Source organism: Protopterus annectens, chromosome 7.part1 (assembly GCF_019279795.1).
Source record: "Protopterus annectens isolate FY-2018-M chromosome 7.part1, PAN1.0, whole genome shotgun sequence".
Classification (NCBI taxonomy): Eukaryota; Metazoa; Chordata; order Ceratodontiformes; family Protopteridae; genus Protopterus; species Protopterus annectens.
Genome location: NC_056740.1, coordinates 196,018,379 through 196,035,871, shown reverse-complemented (window position 1 = coordinate 196,035,871; position 17,493 = coordinate 196,018,379). Strand labels below are relative to the sequence as shown.

Sequence of the window (17,493 nt, the reverse complement as noted above, 5' to 3'; positions counted from 1 at the left end):
TTCTCCCAATGTATCGTTATTTCCAACAGTTTTACCAGAGAGAGAGTATAATGCAATGCTGTTACCAGAATATGCTCAGTGGGGGCGGTGAGGAGCCAGTCGTCGAAATATGGAAACACTGGAATCCTAATTGTCTCAAGTGAGCTGTGACCACTGCCATGCATTTCGTAAACACTCTGGGGGCTGTAGAGAGACTGAACGGCAGGGCACAAAATTGATAATGACTGGCCCTTAGCCAGAAGCGAAGCAGACTCCTGGAGCATTTGTCCATCTTGATGTGGTAATATGCATCCCGGAGATCTATTGAGCACATCCAATCGCCTTCTCTTAAAAAGGGGAGAATGGACTGAACTGTGACCATCAGAATTTAGTTTGGGTGGCAGACTTGTGTAAGCTGGTGAGATCCAAAATGGGTTTCCAGTCCCCTGTCTTTTTTGGCACTAAAAAGAATCTTGAGTAAAATCCGGATCCGCATTTGTCTGGCGGGACTGGCTGAATGACCCTTTTTTTGAGACAGCTTTATTATCTCTGAATCTTTCCTTTGACTGGGTGGAATGTCGGAAAGCTTTCTTGGAAGATTTGGTTGACAAGAAGGGGGAGTGGTGTAACCTCTGGTGATGATACTCTGCACTCAACGATCGGTGGAAATAGATCGCCAGACAGCTTGGTGCAGAGAGAAATGACCCCTAACTGCTTCCAGATGTAAGCAATTAGGCTGCTCCTCAGGAGCATTGGTAAGTCTGTCCAGAGAAGGAATCCACGGAGCCTTGGTTACGAGGATCCCCCGCCCATGGGGTTATCATCACCACGTGGAGCACGGAAAGGACCCTGAGATTTTTTGTGCCACATTTTCCCACTCCTCTGATTCCTGGAGAAGGTACGTTGAAGATTGGAAAACCGTAGGCCTATGGCTCGCACATGGCTAGCGTGTCCTTCACTTTAGAGCCAAAAGGGGACAACGCTTCAATGGGAGCATTCAAAAAGGAAGACTTGAAGGGGTCTACGAGGTCACAAATGCACATCCAGGCATGACGCTTCATGACAATGCCCAAACCCGCTGCTCTAGCCACCCCTTCAGTCGCATGTGAAAGCAACCTCATGGACGAGTTGGATTTCGATTCCAGGGTTGCGAGCTGCGAGGCCAGTTTGTCACTGTCCTCGTCAGGCAACTATCCTGTGAGCGTCCCAAAGAGTTCAGAGATCAAATCCCTCTGGAGCCTCGTAAAATGTGCCAAATAACTCGCTTCCCAAGTCTGTCCACCGCCCGGGACTCCATGTTGGGCAGGTGGACAGTGGGACTTTCCTCAGCCAAGTCCTTATTTGTGGCCACCTCCACCACCATAGCATCGACTGGTAACTCTTTGGACCAATGTGGGTTCTCCTCGGGAGGAGAAATAATTTTGTCTGGTCTCCAAGGGATCGCCTCAATAGGATCAGGGTTCTTTCAAGCGCGCTGCACAATGAGCTGGACAAGCTCGTCGGTAGGCGGGGGTCACTCAAGAGAAAGCCTGTAGGAACACAGACTCCTCAGACGAAGGGTTGTTGGGCTTCCAGTCACCACTCTGCTTTAGCATTTCCAGGAGGTGACCCTTCACCATCATCGTAATCCGTGTCTTCCATTAAGAACTCCTCGGGTGAGTCCATGTGCTTCCTCTTGCACGTCCTCTTTCAAGGGGGCTCCTCAGTGGGGGTCTCTGAGGAGGACTTTGAAGAGTGGGTACCCCTGAACAGGGGTGTCCTGTGGCTTCTCTGCCCAGTGTCCTGAGGGGGGTGGTCTATGGCAGCTGGAGCTCAGGGGACAAAAACCAGGGTTCTGACATGAAAGAGCGCTTCCAGAAGTGAGGGCCCTCTCCATCGCGCGGAAGGCAGATCCCACCCGAAGAGGGATGGGAGCCCAGAACAGAGAAAGACAACCTCGGGACCGGGGTCACACCCCACTCTAACGAACCCACCCCCACGGATGGAGCCTCAAGCAGGATGAGTGCAGACGTGGCTATCAGCACCGAAGATGGAACCGAGGAGAAAGATGGCTCTGTACCCAAGGCTGAAGTGCCCATCCCCCAATCCCTAGATTGAGGAAGGACCAGTTCCACAGAAACCAAAGACCAAAGGGACAAGCTCAGAGCCGGAGTGAGGTGCACTGTAAGCGCCGAGGTGATAGGTTCTGTGAAGGATGTCGGAGAAGAAGGCTTCGGAACCAAAATGGTTGAAGGAGGAGTGTAAGATGGAGTCTGTGGAGAAACTAACCCAAGTCCTGGTCTTAGAAAGTGTGGGTATCCCCCTGGCTAACAACAGCTGGTCCACAAGATGCAGCACGTCATGTTGCGAATGGGTCCTGGTGGATCTAGTGGATACTCTGGATGGAGAGTCAGGGCGTTAAATGAATGGGCTATACACCTGGCCCAGAAACGGATCTACAGAAGGGGAGTATCGGGTCTGTGGTCCAAGGTCTGCCGGCACCAAAGACTCTAGTTTCGAGACTGGAAGTAAAGGGGTCTAATCCAGTGTAGTCAGTACAATGCTTGGTGTCGAAGTGGCACTCTGAGCCGAAACGGTCGGTTCCAAAATTGTAACAGACAAAGGAATCAAAGGTGTGCCCTGAGCTGAAGTGGCCGCAGGTGCCGAAGTCGAAATAGGTGTAGTGATGTATATAATCGGTGCCGGAGGCAGGACCGGTGCTGAAACTTGGACCGGTATTGAAGGTTTTAAGATGCTTAGAGCCGAGGAAGATGGAGCCATAGAGGCAGATTTATGCTCCGAAGACAAATTTGGGACCTTAGATATCACAGGCTTACCCTGATCACCCGATAGTGAGAAGGGAACCAAGTGGGATCTCTTTTTGTCCTTAGTAAGAGGGGCTGAGACCGCCATCACAGAAATGGCCACTGAAAAGGGAGACTTAAATAACCATTTTAGTATCAGTTTATTTATGCGCTTATTAAGAGTACATTGACTGAAACTCTGACAAATGTCACAAGGAGGCTGCACCGAAAGGTGGGGCACTTCCAAACAGTGTACACAATTATCGTGAGAATCACTTGGGTAACTTGCCATTACATGAAGCACAATGCTTAAAACCTGAAGTACCTTTCTTATCTGACATCTTGACAGAGAGACACCACAAGCCAGCAGTATAACCAGTTAGAACCAATAAGTCAAACACCATTCAGAAGAGTCAAAATTGTTCCAGTACAGTGATATGTAGGGGAGAAAACAGAAACACCTTATTAAAACCCAAAGCTAACAGGCTAGACAGGAAAGAAAAATACCCGCTGTGGTATTGAAGGACTACCACAAGGGTAAGGGAGGAAAGGCCGTACCAACAATTGTACTTGAAAGTTTACCAACGGGAACAACGGGTAGATTAGAGAGGAAAAAAATGAGGTTTGACAGAAGAAAACACACTAGAAATACTATTCGCTCAATAAAAAATGAAGATATCAAAAGTTTTTCACAGAAATATCAAATAAGCTCTGCGACGCCCGTGCCCTGGCCCAGCAATCAAGGAGCCTCAATCCTCACCACTAACACCAGAGAGGGAGTCTTATATATGAGGAAAGGTTAACAAATACACACAGTAAAGTGCAATTTCCCTTAAGAGCACACAGAGATCACAGTCAGTCCGGGGCTGGTTGCTCCCTTGCTCCCCAAGTCCACAATAAGACTCCCCACTGGCACAGCTATAGGGTCCAGATCTCACCTTAGCTGGGCAAGCTAAAATCTCAAGCACCCTCTCTGTCCAACCAGTGCTTTGTGTCCCTGCCCAAGTAGCTGACACACACACACTTTGAGATAAGTTTATACAATCACACAGACACTCCTGGGGGAGGCTGGCACAGATTCTCCAGCTGTGCCTCTTTTACCCAGACTATATGGTAGTAATTACTGCCACCACCAGCTAATATTACCAGCTACCCAAAGGCCTTTAAAAGGATGTCCAATTGCTACTGTGCAATATTATTATCCAATTGGTAAGTGTGACTAATCATGCAAGGCTTATTAGAGTGGCTTTGTACAATAAACTTTATAAATATGCAATGTAATCTAGAGCTTAACTTATCTCTACACAAACCAGCCATAGTTAAAAGGTTTTAAAATATTTGATATTAAATAATTAAAACCACAAGACAATATTTTCTACTACACAATGCTAGTCAAGAGTAAAGAGATCACACAGAAATACTAAAGTAAATCAGTAGTACAGTACTGACATCACAGAAAAGCACTTAATCTAAACTTTCTAATTCCTAGCTATTGCTACAAGAAAACACACTTCTAAAATAACTTACTTACATAGAGAGAGCATAAGGCAGAGCTGATGAGTTGGATATCAAGACAGAAATGCTTCATAATCTCTGGTTCTCACTGTTTAAATTGAAACTGCAGTTTTGCTAAAATATTACATCATCCTTTACACTTTCCTGGTGTTCCCAGGCTGACACTGCATTTACATTCTTTTACACTTACAGCAATAAAGGACATTCCACATGTAAATTCTAGTCATTAACTGTAGCCATAAAACAATAGGCAGGAAGCCTTCATCTAGCCCGACTGGAGCTGACTTGTAAACATGAAAGCCAGTGATGAAATAATTTTAATTTCAAAGGACCAACAAGAAATGCTTGACTTAGCTTTCTTTAGAGCAGATGGCAGTTGCCACATTGTTTTAAGTTCAACATTCATATTTACAAATGATAGAATTATGTATAAAATTCTATCTGGCTAGGCTAGCAGCCTTCACCCTTCTCTGCCAGTCTTCACAGCCCCCAGAGAACTCAAGCTAGTTTTCCAAGTGACCCTTGAGAAACTCCGATTGAGAGGGTTAGGTCTATCTGAGTGTACCTCATCCATTCCCTGTCTTGAGAGCCCATCTGTATTGGCATTGCTAATCCCACTGCGGTGCTGCAGTGACATATATGCTTGCAACCCCAGGCTCCATCTTAGCAACTTGGCATTTTGCTGACTGGCTCTGTTTAACCATATTAGGGGGTTGTGGTCTGTCATAACAGTGAATTTCCTTCCATACAGATAAGGCTGAAGTTTTTTGCAGTGCCCACACTATGGCTAGACATTTCTTTTCTACAGCTGTATAGCATTCCTCCCTGGGTTGGAGCCTATGACTGAGATAAACCACTGGGTGCTCTTCCCCTCTGAAGAAATCTGGCTAAGTACAGCTCCCATCCCATGGTTTGAAGCATCCTCCTGCACAACAAATTATTTGCTGTAATCTGGACTGGCTAACACAGCGGGTCTTCCCAAAGCTTCTTTAAATTTCTGGAACGCCTGCTCACATGCTGGGGTCCACACTAACTTATCTGGCCTGTTCTTCCTTGTCAGGTCTGTGAGGGGAGCAGCTATGGTACTATAACTGGGGATAAACTTTCTGTAATACCCTGCTGTCCCTAAAAGTGCCCTCATCTGCTTTTTAGTAACAGGTGCAGGCCATGCCTGAATAGCTTCCACTTTGGCAGGTTCTGGCCTTATCTTACCACTCCCAACTCTGTCTTGGGTAGGAGACCTCCACCATACCCACCTGACATTTGCTCGGCTTAATGGTCAACCCTGCCCTCTGTAGTCTGCCCAGCACCTCCCTGACATGCTGAAGGTGCTCTGGCCAGGAATGGCTGTAGATGGCAATATCATCTAGGTAAGCAAGGGCAAACCCTCCTGCTAAGATATGATCTACCAGCCTCTGGAAAGTTGCTGGGGCATTCTTCATTCCAAATGTCATCTTTGTGAACTCATACAAGCCAAAAGGAGTCACAAAGGCTGACTTCTCTCTAGCACTGGGAGTCAAGGGCACCTGCCATTAACCCTTTGTAAGATCAGTGGTTGTAAGATACTTAGCCCCACCTAGCTGCTCTAGGGCCTCATCTGTCCTAGGCATGGGGTAAGCATCTGACTCTTTGTGACTATTTAAATTTCCTGTAGTCCACTCAGAACCTGGTGCTGCCATCCTCCTTTGGCACCTGCACCACTGGAGAGGCCCAGGGACTGTTGGACTCTTGAATAATCCGTAGTTCCAACATCTCCTGTACTTCCTTCCTCAGAGTCTGTTTGACTCTCTCAGGCACTCTACAAGGGGCCTGCCTAATAGGCCTTTGGGGTCCTGTATCCACCAGGTGGTGCACTAGGTGGGTGCACCCTGGTTTCCCAGTGAACATGTCCCCAAATTCCTGCAACACTGCTTGGATTTCTTCAAACGTGGGTAGGAGATAGCTGCTGAGACATTGCTACCACTTCCACTCAAGTGTCACCCCGAGCCTCACTGAAGAGATCAGTCCCCGGTCTCCCTCAGACTCCTTCTGCAGTCCACTGCAAATGCTCAGCATAAGGGCCTCCCTATCATGGTAAGGTTTCATCATGTTAACATGGTACTATTTGTGCCCCTGCCTTCTGCCTAGCAGTTCCACTATGCAATTAACTTCACTTACCTTTCTTACCACCTTGTAGGGTTCCTCCCAAGCTGCTTGCAGTTTATTGTGTCTGACAGGAATGAGAACCACAGCATACTCTCTAGCTCGAGCATTCCTGTCATACCACACCTTTTTCTGTTGTTGGGCTTCTGCCAAGTTCTCCTGGGCCAAGCCCATGAGTTCCCTGAGCCTTGTCCTGAGGTTTAGGGCGTATGCCACAACAGACTCCTTGTGAGACTCATACTCACCTTCCCCCTCCCCTCAAATTAAATCTAGAGGTCCCCTCACCCTGTGCCCATACAGCAACTCAAAGGGTGAAAAACCTGTGGATTCCTGGGGAACTTCTCTGTAAGCAAACAACAGATGGGGCAAATATTTGTCTCACTCCCTCTTAAACTGATCTGCAAATGCCCGTAGCATGGACTTGACTGTAGAGTTTAACCTCTCAACAAGACCATTAGTCTGGGGATGGTAGGGGGTGGTCTTCATGTGCTTCACCCCACAGGATTTCCACAGACAAGTCAGCAGGTCTGACATAAAATTGGCACCTCTGTCAGTCAGTAGTTCTTTTGGGAAACCTACCCTGCTGAAAATCCTCTAACAAAGTATTTGCCACCTTCTCTGGCTCAGTGGAGGACAAAGCCACTGCCTCAGGGTATTGTGCAGCATAATCCACTACCACTAGGATATACTTTTTCCCCTGTTGAACTTGGGGTACTCCGAGGACCCACAATATCCATAGCTACCCTCTGAAATGGCTCCTCAATCACAGGCAAAGGCATCAAAGGAACTCTCACCTTGTCTCCTTCCTTGCCTACCTTTTGGCACTGCTCACAGGTCCTGCAGTACCCTGTTACATCTCTGGAAATTCCATGCCAATAGAAATTCTGTATAATACACCTCTTTGTACGTTTTATGCCCATATGACCTGCAAAGGGAATATCATGGGCTATGGCTAGAAGTGCCAGACAGTAGGCTCTAGGCATTGCCAACTGCTGTACTCTCACCTACTAGCCCACCCTCAGGGGTCCACTGTCTGTATAGTAACCCTTTGTCCCAGTATACAGATTCCCCCTTTCCTTGAGAATCAGGTGCCTCCCTAGCTACCTGCCTCAGACCTTGCAATGTAGGGTCTGAGAGCTGAGCCTGTCTCAACTCTCTCCTTGTAACCCACCCTTCCCGGCTCCCCTTCCACAGGAAGTCTGGCATCCTCTGACAGTGGTGCCTCACTGTCAGCCTGGTTACTACTACTCACCTCTACCTTTGCAGTCACTCTGTCCAAGGGACCATCAGTACCCCCAAGCAGATGTGGCTCACCTTCAGTCTCACGGCTACAGAGTAGCCCCCTCCCTGAAGTAACCACCTCACCAGTCCTGGCTGCAAGTATGCAGTCTGTCTGGGTCTCCCCCAGGCTACCAGACGTACATGCTTGTCTCCAAGCCTGACTGTGTGTAACTACACAAGTACAGGGTACTACACTATCAAAATAATTCCCTATCAGAACATCTGCAGGTATATCCTCAAACACACCTACTTGCTTTCTTCCTTTTCCACCCTCCCAGTCAATGTGAACCCTAGCCAAAGGTATTTGGAATGGGATCTTTTCTAAAGCCCTGACTGGAGTTGACTGCCCAGGCAAGTAGTGCTCCTCTGTAACCATTGCAGGCTTTTCAGTGGTTATATCAGAGGCTGTGTCTTTCTTGGCAATGGCCTCTTTGCCATTCACTACAAAAGGATATAGCCTCTGGTGGTAGTTTGGTACCCTTGTTGTCCCAAGACAACCTACTATTGGCATTTTGTCACTCCCACTTACTGGCTCCCTCACCTTTGGTTCCCCACCTTGCCTCTATGGACATCTGCATGCCACATGGCCCCACTGGTTGTATTCAAAACATTTCACCCTAGGTCCTGGATGTGTACCTGGACTAGTGGCTTCCCCTGCTACTGGCAGATTCTGTTGTGGCAGTCTGTGCTGCACACCAAGGGTTCCTTTAGACTCATGGCCAGTACTGGGGGTCCCCTTCCTGTGCAGGGTTGCCCTGCTTTCTAGGTATAGGTCTCACTCCTTCTGCAACTCATCTGAAGTGGCACATTGTCTATCAGTTATCCAGATCCTCATGTTCTCAAGCAAAGTGCTAAGGGCTTGTTCCCTCACCAAAAGGTCTGCCAGCCCTTCAAAGGTGGTGACCTGACATCCACTCACCCACCAATGGAAATAAGTGCTTACGTCAGCAACATATTCACACACACTTTCATCTGCCTTGCATCTATGCTCACGAAACTTTTTCCCATACGTTTCAGGTGTTAGCTTAAACAGTTGTAAAAGACATTTCTTTACAGCAGTATAATCAAAACATGCAACATCAGACATTTTAGCTAATGCAGTTACAGCTTTACCATGGAGTAAGGGGGTCAGGAACTGTACCCGGAGTTAGGGGGTCAGGAACCGAACCCAGAGCCCTTGGTCAGCTTCATACTGTTTACATACCCTCTCAAACATATGAATGAAACTGTCAAAAGTATCCCCCTCTTTAAACTGCGTAAGAAATTTACTGACCTTTTTGCTTTTGGGGTCCAGTTACTCCCTTCCCCATTACATCCATGACTCCGGCAAAGAGTCAGCATCTCCTTCTCATGCTGCCTCTGTCTTTTCTTTTCCTCAGCTTCCAGACGTAACAGTTTCTCATTCTCCTCAGCCTGTAGACGCCTCAGTCTCTCAGCTGCTTCTACTTCCAAACACCTGGCCTCCAACTCAAGTCTCTTTAGCTCCAGCTGGATTTTTAAGTCCACTGCAGAAAGGTTGAGCTGTCCATTCTCCGAGGGAATTATATTTCCACTGCCAGTCTGATTGTCCTCCTGGTTGTTTTTTCTGATGCAGCTTTAATCAAGGCTGCAATCAGGTCTGCCTTAGTCAGGTTTCCATGCACCAGTTCCCTAGCCTGGCACATCTCTGCCAGCTGGCTCCTTGTCAGCTTTCCATACTCCTCTGCTGACATGCTGCCTGCTCACCCTGACTAACTAAGCTAAAAAAAGAAAAAAACAATTGTGATCTGAACTCTTGAGTATTCACTGCATGGCTGATTTAGAGTACAAAACACCTTCAATGCTCACTGTACACAAGCTACAGGATTCACTCTCCCCACACCACTACACGCCAGTTAGTTTTTGCCAACTAGTTAGTATGTGATTTGGATATCTCACCACTGCCAGACACAAATGTGAGGCTATCCCAACCACTGACACCAATTAATATATGACGCCCGTGCCCTGGCCCAGCAATCAAGGAGCCTCAATCCTCATCATTAACACCAGATCTCATAGATGAGGAAAGGATAACAAATACACACAGTAAAGTGCAATTTCCCTTAAGAGCACACAGAGATCACAGTCAGTCCGGGGCCGGTCACTCCCTTGCTCCCCAGGTCCCCAATAAGACTCCTCACTGGCACAGCTATAGGGCCCAGATCTCACCCTAGCTGGGCAAGCTAAAATCTCCAGCAGCCTCTCTGTCCAACCAGTGCTTCGTGTCCCTGCCCAAGTAGCTGACACACACACACTTTGAGATAAGTTTATACAACCACACAGACACTCTGGCACAGGTTCTCCAGCTGTACCCCCTTTATCTAGACTATACGGTAGTAATTACTGCCACCACCCAGCTATTATCAGCCACCCAAAGGCCCTTGAAAGGGTGTCCAATTATTACTGTGCAATATTATTATCCAATTTGTAAGTGTGACTAATCAGTCAAGGTTTATTAGAGTGGCTTTGTACAATAAACTCTATAAATATGCCATGTACTCTAGGGCTTAACTTATCTCTACATAAACCAGCCACAGTTAAAAGGTTTTAAAATATTTAATATTAAATAATTAAAACCACAAGACAATACTTTTTCAAAAGAGTTCAGTGATCACACAGAAATACTTAAAATAAATCAGTAGTACAGTTCTGACGTCACAGAAAAACACTTCGTCTAAACTTTCTAATTCCTAGCTATTGCTACAAGAAAACACACTTCTAAAATCATTTACTTACACAGAGAGAGCATAAGGCAGTACTGATGAGTTTGATATCAAGACAGAAATGCTTCATGATCTCTGGTTCTCACTGTTTAAATTGAAACTGCAGTTCTTCTAAAACATTACATCATCTTTTACACGTTACTGGTGTTCCCAGGCTGACAGAAACTGCATTTACATTCTTTTACACTTAGAGCAATAAAGGACATTCCACATGTAAATTCTGGTCATTAACTTTAGCCTTAAAACAATAGGCAGGAAGCCTTCATCTAGCCGGACTGGCGCCAACTTGTAAACATGAAAGGCAGTGATGAAATATTTTAATTTCAAAGGACCAACAAGAAATGCTTGACTTGGCTTTCTTTACAGCAGATGGCAATGTTGCCACATTGTTTTAAGTTCAACATTCATATTTACAAATGATAGAATTATGTATAAAATTCTATCTGGCTAGGCTGGTAGCCCTCATCCTTCTCTACCAGTCTTCACAAGTTCCACTTAGCTGAGAGCTCGGCTGAAACTCGGCTTTACGGCTAAGCGGCAAACGAGATCTGAGGTAACACAGAGAAGGGCATTCTTGGTAGAAACATAGCTCAAGAGTTTTTTTTTGACTGGTGCGAGCTTGGTAAAATGGCCAACTCGGTTCCAAGAGCTCAGAACTGAACCCATCAGTGATGAATGGAAAGAAGATGAACAACATCAGATTAATGGTTAAAGCATTGTAAGGCAGCAGCAGCACTAACTGACATACTCCTAACATAATGCCTTTTTAACAGCAGATCTCTTAAACGTTTTCTTGAAGGACTTTCTTCCTTCTTTCTTTCATAATTTAATGTATTAATGTAGAACTGTCCTTTCTTTCATAATTTCATGTACTAATGTAGAACTGTTAGTGAGGCTATTTTCAGTATAGAAATGCAGAATGCTATTGAATTGTTTTGCTTTGGAGTAATGTAACTTTTGAAGTTAAATTGATCACTTGTCTGATAATTTTTTTGTCTTTTTTGCTTACATAGATATAGAACTACTTTTTATTATCTGTGACTTGAATGCTAATTGAAATTGTGTATTTTGTCTTTGTTTGTTTAGTGGTAAATTCATCACCTTATGTTTGAAGACCTTTTTTGATGGGTCCTAGGTTGAGTATTACTTTTTATTGCACACCGGGGGTATAAAACGAACAGAATATGCACATTTGTTTAGTTTTAAACACCACTGTAGAAATTTTATAGGGAAAATGTGTAGAAAATGCCCCAAGCCACTTCAACATTTAAAGTGTATGACAAAGTAAAAACTTAAAAAGAACATTTCAAATATTGTGCAAAGTAGCATAGACTATATTAATAAGATCCATATCACTGTTATGTCCTTTAACTGCAGGATGGGATCACGGAAGACTAACTGGGACCTCTATCCAACATGTCTGAAGGAAATGGGACGTATTTGTAGACCTGGCAGTGGAAGGGCTGTTCTACTGACTCAAGACAAGAAATGTTTTATTAAGGTAGAAGTCATCGAAATAACTTACAAAAAAAAAAAAAAAAAACACTTCACTATAGATTGTACTATAATGGAATTTTAGGATAACCAGTCATTTAAAATTTTGTTGCAGGGATTTTTATTTGCCTTTAACTCCTAAAAGCCAGAATCATCTGTGTTAGCAGGAGTCAAGAATTGTTTAATATTCATGTTATTAAATTGAGATGTTTTCTTCACCAGGTTAATCATAAATTTAATATTCTCAGTGTAACGCTCCTCCACCTTAAGTTTTTCTCTTTCGCAGTACATAACCACTACCTTTAGAAGGTACTTTTGCTGTACAGTTTAAAAAGTGGTGGTCCTCACCCTTTGTCATTTTTTTATTCTTTTCATGAAACATTGTTTCCATTGTAAGGAAGTCATTTGCTTTAAAAGCATTTTTTTCTTTTTTTATATATTTGTCTTCATCTAAAAACACAAGAGTGGGTCAGAGGTAGACCATTTCAGAGCTGCATTCTTGATTTATGTTTTCTGAATTGCTGTCATAAAATCAAGCTTTGCACCCATTGCTTAGACCTTCAATATGAAGATAAACTACTTTTTCCACAAATCCATAGACGTGTTTGTTTCAGCCTCTGTCGTCTTGGTTTTCTTAGTAGAATTTTTTATTTATTTATTTTACATTTGTTTACTGGGATAGTCTGACTGGGTGCAAGCCCGTTTTCATGGCTGCCTGGGGAGAAAAGCTCCAGAAGTACAGTTTACATTACAGAAATATAAAAAGAGTAATCTGACAGTAATTTACATATAAAATGCAAACAGCAAGTAAAACAATATAGGTACAAAGTTAATGCAGATATAAATGCATGCAAAAATTGCTGAAAAATCTCCAGTAGTAGCTAAGAAAATCACAGATGCAAGGAGGTAGGGGAGAAGAGATGAAATTAAGAAAATAAGAAGCAAGGATAAAAAAAAGAGTGAGGAGAAAGAACGTTATAACTCTGTTATTTAGGGCAGGTCACAAGTTAGTAAGTGATAGAAGGTTTGGTAGCTCAAGCCAGTGTAATTGTTTCAGAGCTATACAGTTTTTTCCCTAGTTGGAAGTCTGTCAGGAACTCTCTGCATTGGATTGTTTTCTGTGATTTTCTCTGCTTGTAGTTCCTGTTTTGAGTTTTTTTTTGTCTTCATATTATGTGTTTTCAGTTACATGATGTGACATCACTTGCAAGCAAGGAGAGCAGGTTTGGTCCTTGTGCGCATACAAGTTATCTTTTTTCTGTAGTTACAGTTAAGATCACAATGCTTACATTCATTAAGGTAATATTCATTTATTCAGTGGATAAGAAATATAGGCAGTCAGTGTTTGAATGACTACCTGATCACAAACAAAGATCAGCCCTAACATTACCGTAGTTGTCTGGAAGAAAACCACAATGCAAGGCTCTACCATAAGTGCCAGTGTTTCAGACCAATCACTTGAAGATGCTCCAGAGCAGCTCTAGGCCAGTCCTTTGTCTCAGAAGGTAGAGATACTTTAGAGTACCCAAAGCCAGAGTCAGCAAAAGATTGTTACAGATGAAACCTATAACCCATCCCACGAGATCACTAGCTACCTTATTGACTTATCTCCAGAATTTAACTGTGGATGATTTTTGTGCAACAGCTACATGGAACTGCTTTGATACACTTGTTGTGCATTAAAAGCTGGATGAGCTATCAGCATCGTAAGCCTCTGTTAGGATTGTCATTTTGCATGAGTATTCTTTTATGATGCTACCCAAGTCAGTGTGCTGGGGAATTAGTCAAATGATAACATTGTATTGATAGGATCAAGCATGATATGAAAGTTATGTACTTAGCATAATGGTAAATCTTTCTTCATTATTGCCTGTACTCTTATACAAATGCCTACCTTCCTGTCCGCCAAATTGTCATTTTCGCATGGATCTGAAGGATAGTCCAGAGGTCGTTCAAACTAGGGAGGCAGACATCTATCGATAAGTATACATAGTTAGTTTTAGTAATCTTAGGATTCCTCATAGTACTAGTAAGTCGTTTCCTGTGGCCAAACTTGATCTTGAGAGATTCAGAGCCCCAGTTCTTGATGGCAAAGGGGGAAGAGCTCAAACTTGCAGGAGATTCAAAAAGTCGCCAAGAAAAATGAAATTATCAGTCCAGTGATTACATTGTGTGGATGTTTGTGTCTTTCGGCTTTTTCCCGGTTATGGGTCGCCACAGCGGAACTCCGGTCCGCTAATGATTGGCAGTAGATTTTTTACGTACTGGCTTGCCAGGCCTAACGCACAACCTTCAACGAAGGAACGCCCATTCACGCATGTCGCTACACAGAAGACGCTCTAACTGAGAATCGAACAGGCAACGTCTAACTGTGAGGCGACAACGCTACCACAGCACCACCACTTGGATAAGGATCAAAAAGATCTATTGTTATGGTAAGTGCATAACTTGAATTTTCTTTTACTATTTCTTTTACTTTATATAATATTGTTCTGGCTAACATTTATTTGTAAACATGTTTTAGTAGTTTCAATTCTAAAATCAGTATCAGTATATCTGTGTAGTTATTTTGTCATTTACAAATGTTATTTATTTGTTGATTTGGGTAGTGGACTGATCCAGTATGGTTCCATGTCTGTCACAGCCAGCATTATCCAAAGACGCTTAAGTTGTTCTGCAAGTCCTTTATGCCTGCTTGGTAAACATGCACTTCCCAGCATGTGCACTTCCATATTTCATTTATATATAAGCTTCAGCTCATAGATAAACAGTATCCACTGCAGTTTCAGAGGTTCCTTGTAGAAAGACTTTTAAATATCCTTTTCAATTGTTTGTTTTCTTTTTCCAAATGAACTGTTTTGCCATCCATATACATTGCTGACAGTCCTTTTTTATCTGGCATGTCTTCTGTAAATGTTGCAGACTCACAAGTTAAGTGATCCATTTTCATGTAAGATGACAGCACCTTTGCTGTGCTAAATGGGATTTATATTAAATCACTGAACGCTTAAAAAAGCGAACAGTGATTAATTGACCCTATGTAAGCGAAAGCTTACAGTGTCGAAGTATCAGAACAGCGATTTTATTTCCTTGGGAAAACGCTGTTCCAACAAAAAAAAATCATTTCAAACATTACATTAAGTGGGGGGCTGCACGCCCCCCCCCACACCCCCTACTTAAATATACCAACTCCGATACTGCACTACAGTGCTGAAAACAGCAAAGTACTGAAGTGGCCAAGCAAATTCTTTCCCAGGGAAAGAATTTGCTTAAGAGCCACTTCGATATTTTGCATTTTCAGCCTTTTAAGTTCAAAAGAATGCGTCTTCGGTCTTCTAATATGTTGTGTCTTTCGGCTTTTCCCAGTTAGGGGTCGCCACAGCGGAACTTCGGTCCTCTAATGATTGGCAGTAGATTTTTATGTGCCGAGTTGCCGGCCCTGACGCACAACCTTCAACGAAGGTACACCCATTCACACATGTCTCCACACAGAAGAAGCTCCAGCTGAGAATCGAACAGGACAACATCTTACTGTGAGGTGACAACGCTACCGCAGCACCACCACCGCAGTTACAGGTAGGTGTGCTAGTCATCGGACCTTTTTGAGACATGCCTTGCATGCTATGTAGAGCACAAAATAAATCCATGAACTCAGTACAGATGGATACGCCTCAAAGCGACATGACTTCATTGAAAAATGCAGAGGGAAGTCGTCAAGGCATGTGCTTAGCAACATGGCTAGAGGAAAGAATACAGGTAGTTTTGAGGGGGGTGCTATCTAAGGACAGGTAAGTTAGCTGATTTTGTAGACAGTACATATAAGCAAAGCACTGTTAATGGAGAGAATTTACAAATCAATACTCTAAACAGTATATATCATGACATTTTATTTCATGTGACAATGAACTGGATCAGCAAATATAGAGCCGCTAAATGGCACCAACTAGAGCACAACTGGCTTGTATCATGACACTGGAAGATATGTAACTAATTTCTTGCACATTTCAAAAGTTTCTTTTCATAAGTCCTTTCTCAAGCTACAGCTTGTTCGAACAGCACTGTTAGAGGTGTAAACAATTCAGATCTATTGGATGCAAATTTTGTTCCTGGAAGCTTCTGCAGTACTTGCTTGCTTTCTGGCCTTGGCCTTTGTCCAACTGCTTGGATATTTTTCTGCAGCTGATTTCAAACCCTCTAACATTAGAATATGCTCTGTGTATTTCGGGTTTGTTTGGTTTTTTACACTTGCTAACAGCTTGAAATTATTCTGGTCACTATCTGTATTGGTCTTTATTTACATTCCCAACCTCACACTAGTAGGGGTCTGATAAGCATCTGAGGAAGTGCAAAAATATAAACACAAGACCAAGAGATATTTGAAAAGTATAAAAAAAAGAAATATGGACATGGGAAGAAAGAGAGATTTGATATGGTGCAATATTTATGCAAAGGAGAAAGCCAAATTAATCAATGTAAAGAAGGCAGCCCCAAAGATATTTGAATAGAAATTCAGGCAAAGGCATCCGGATATAGAAAATTTCACAATAAAAAAAAATATCACAAAGATGGAACGTAGAAAAGAAGATCAGTAAATTAGAAGTAAAAAAAATAGATGTTAAAGTTGTGGAGTGCCTGCGAAGTGAAGGATTTGATGTAGAACGTCTAACACAGGTTACATCACATCAGGATGGAGTGAGTCCCCAAAGTAGGGAGAAACAGGAAGATCAGGAAACATTTGAAGACGAAATATGGACATGGGAAAGAAAAGAGATTTAATATGGTGTAATATTTATGCAAAGGAGAAAGCAAAACTAACCAATACTAAAACAGCAGCACCAAAGATATTTGAAGAAAAATACAGACAAAGGAATCTGGACATGGAAAACTGTACAATACAAAAAATAAAAAGACAAAACGAAAATTAGAAAAGGAGATTAGTAATGGAGAAGTTAAAAAATAGAAGCTAAGGTTATGGAGTACCTGCAAAGTGAAGGATTTGGTGTAGAAAATCTAATTCAGAAAGCACCACAACAGGATAAGAGTAATGGATATCCAAATTAAGGTGAAACCAGTGGAACAAGAAACAATTGGTCAGGTGCCATATGAAGATAATTTGGAGCCTTCCACAGGAAACCACTATAAATGTTTACTTGAAACTAGACAGCAAGGGAAGGAACAGGAAACTGTGATGCAGTCAGTGTTGAGGAGCGATAGGCCAGTGAGTTTCCCATATGATAGAGCAACGGATGGCACAGGATGAAATTGATGAGACTGTGTTACAGGAAGATGCTATAGAACCTTTTATAGAATGCCCACAAGAATTGGAAAACAAGGGATGTGCCGTCAGTTTGGAAGAAAATGAGCTAAGAGAATTGCTTGATTTAATAGACATGGACAGATATATCAAGATCAATGAAAGAAATAGACTGCAGAAGGTTAATAAAACCCAGAAAGTCAGAAGTCTGATAAAACAAATGAACACAGTAATTAGGACTGTTATAGAGATCCATGTGATATAACAGAAGTAAACACAATATGTTACTGTGCAGCTAAATTAC

The 17,493-nt window shown here is 43.1% G+C and overlaps 1 protein-coding gene across 3 annotated transcripts in view; it reads left to right on the top strand.

Moving 5' to 3' along the window:
• THUMPD3 (THUMP domain containing 3) overlaps nt 1-17,493 on the top strand; it is a 688,598-nt gene that overhangs the window by 568,301 nt on the left and 102,804 nt on the right. For all 3 annotated transcript variants that reach the window (XM_044078641.1, XM_044078640.1, XM_044078642.1), the window contains exon 9: nt 11,819-11,942. In XM_044078641.1, coding sequence (XP_043934576.1) covers nt 11,819-11,942 — 124 coding nt within the window. The remainder of the gene's footprint in view (nt 1-11,818; nt 11,943-17,493) is intronic.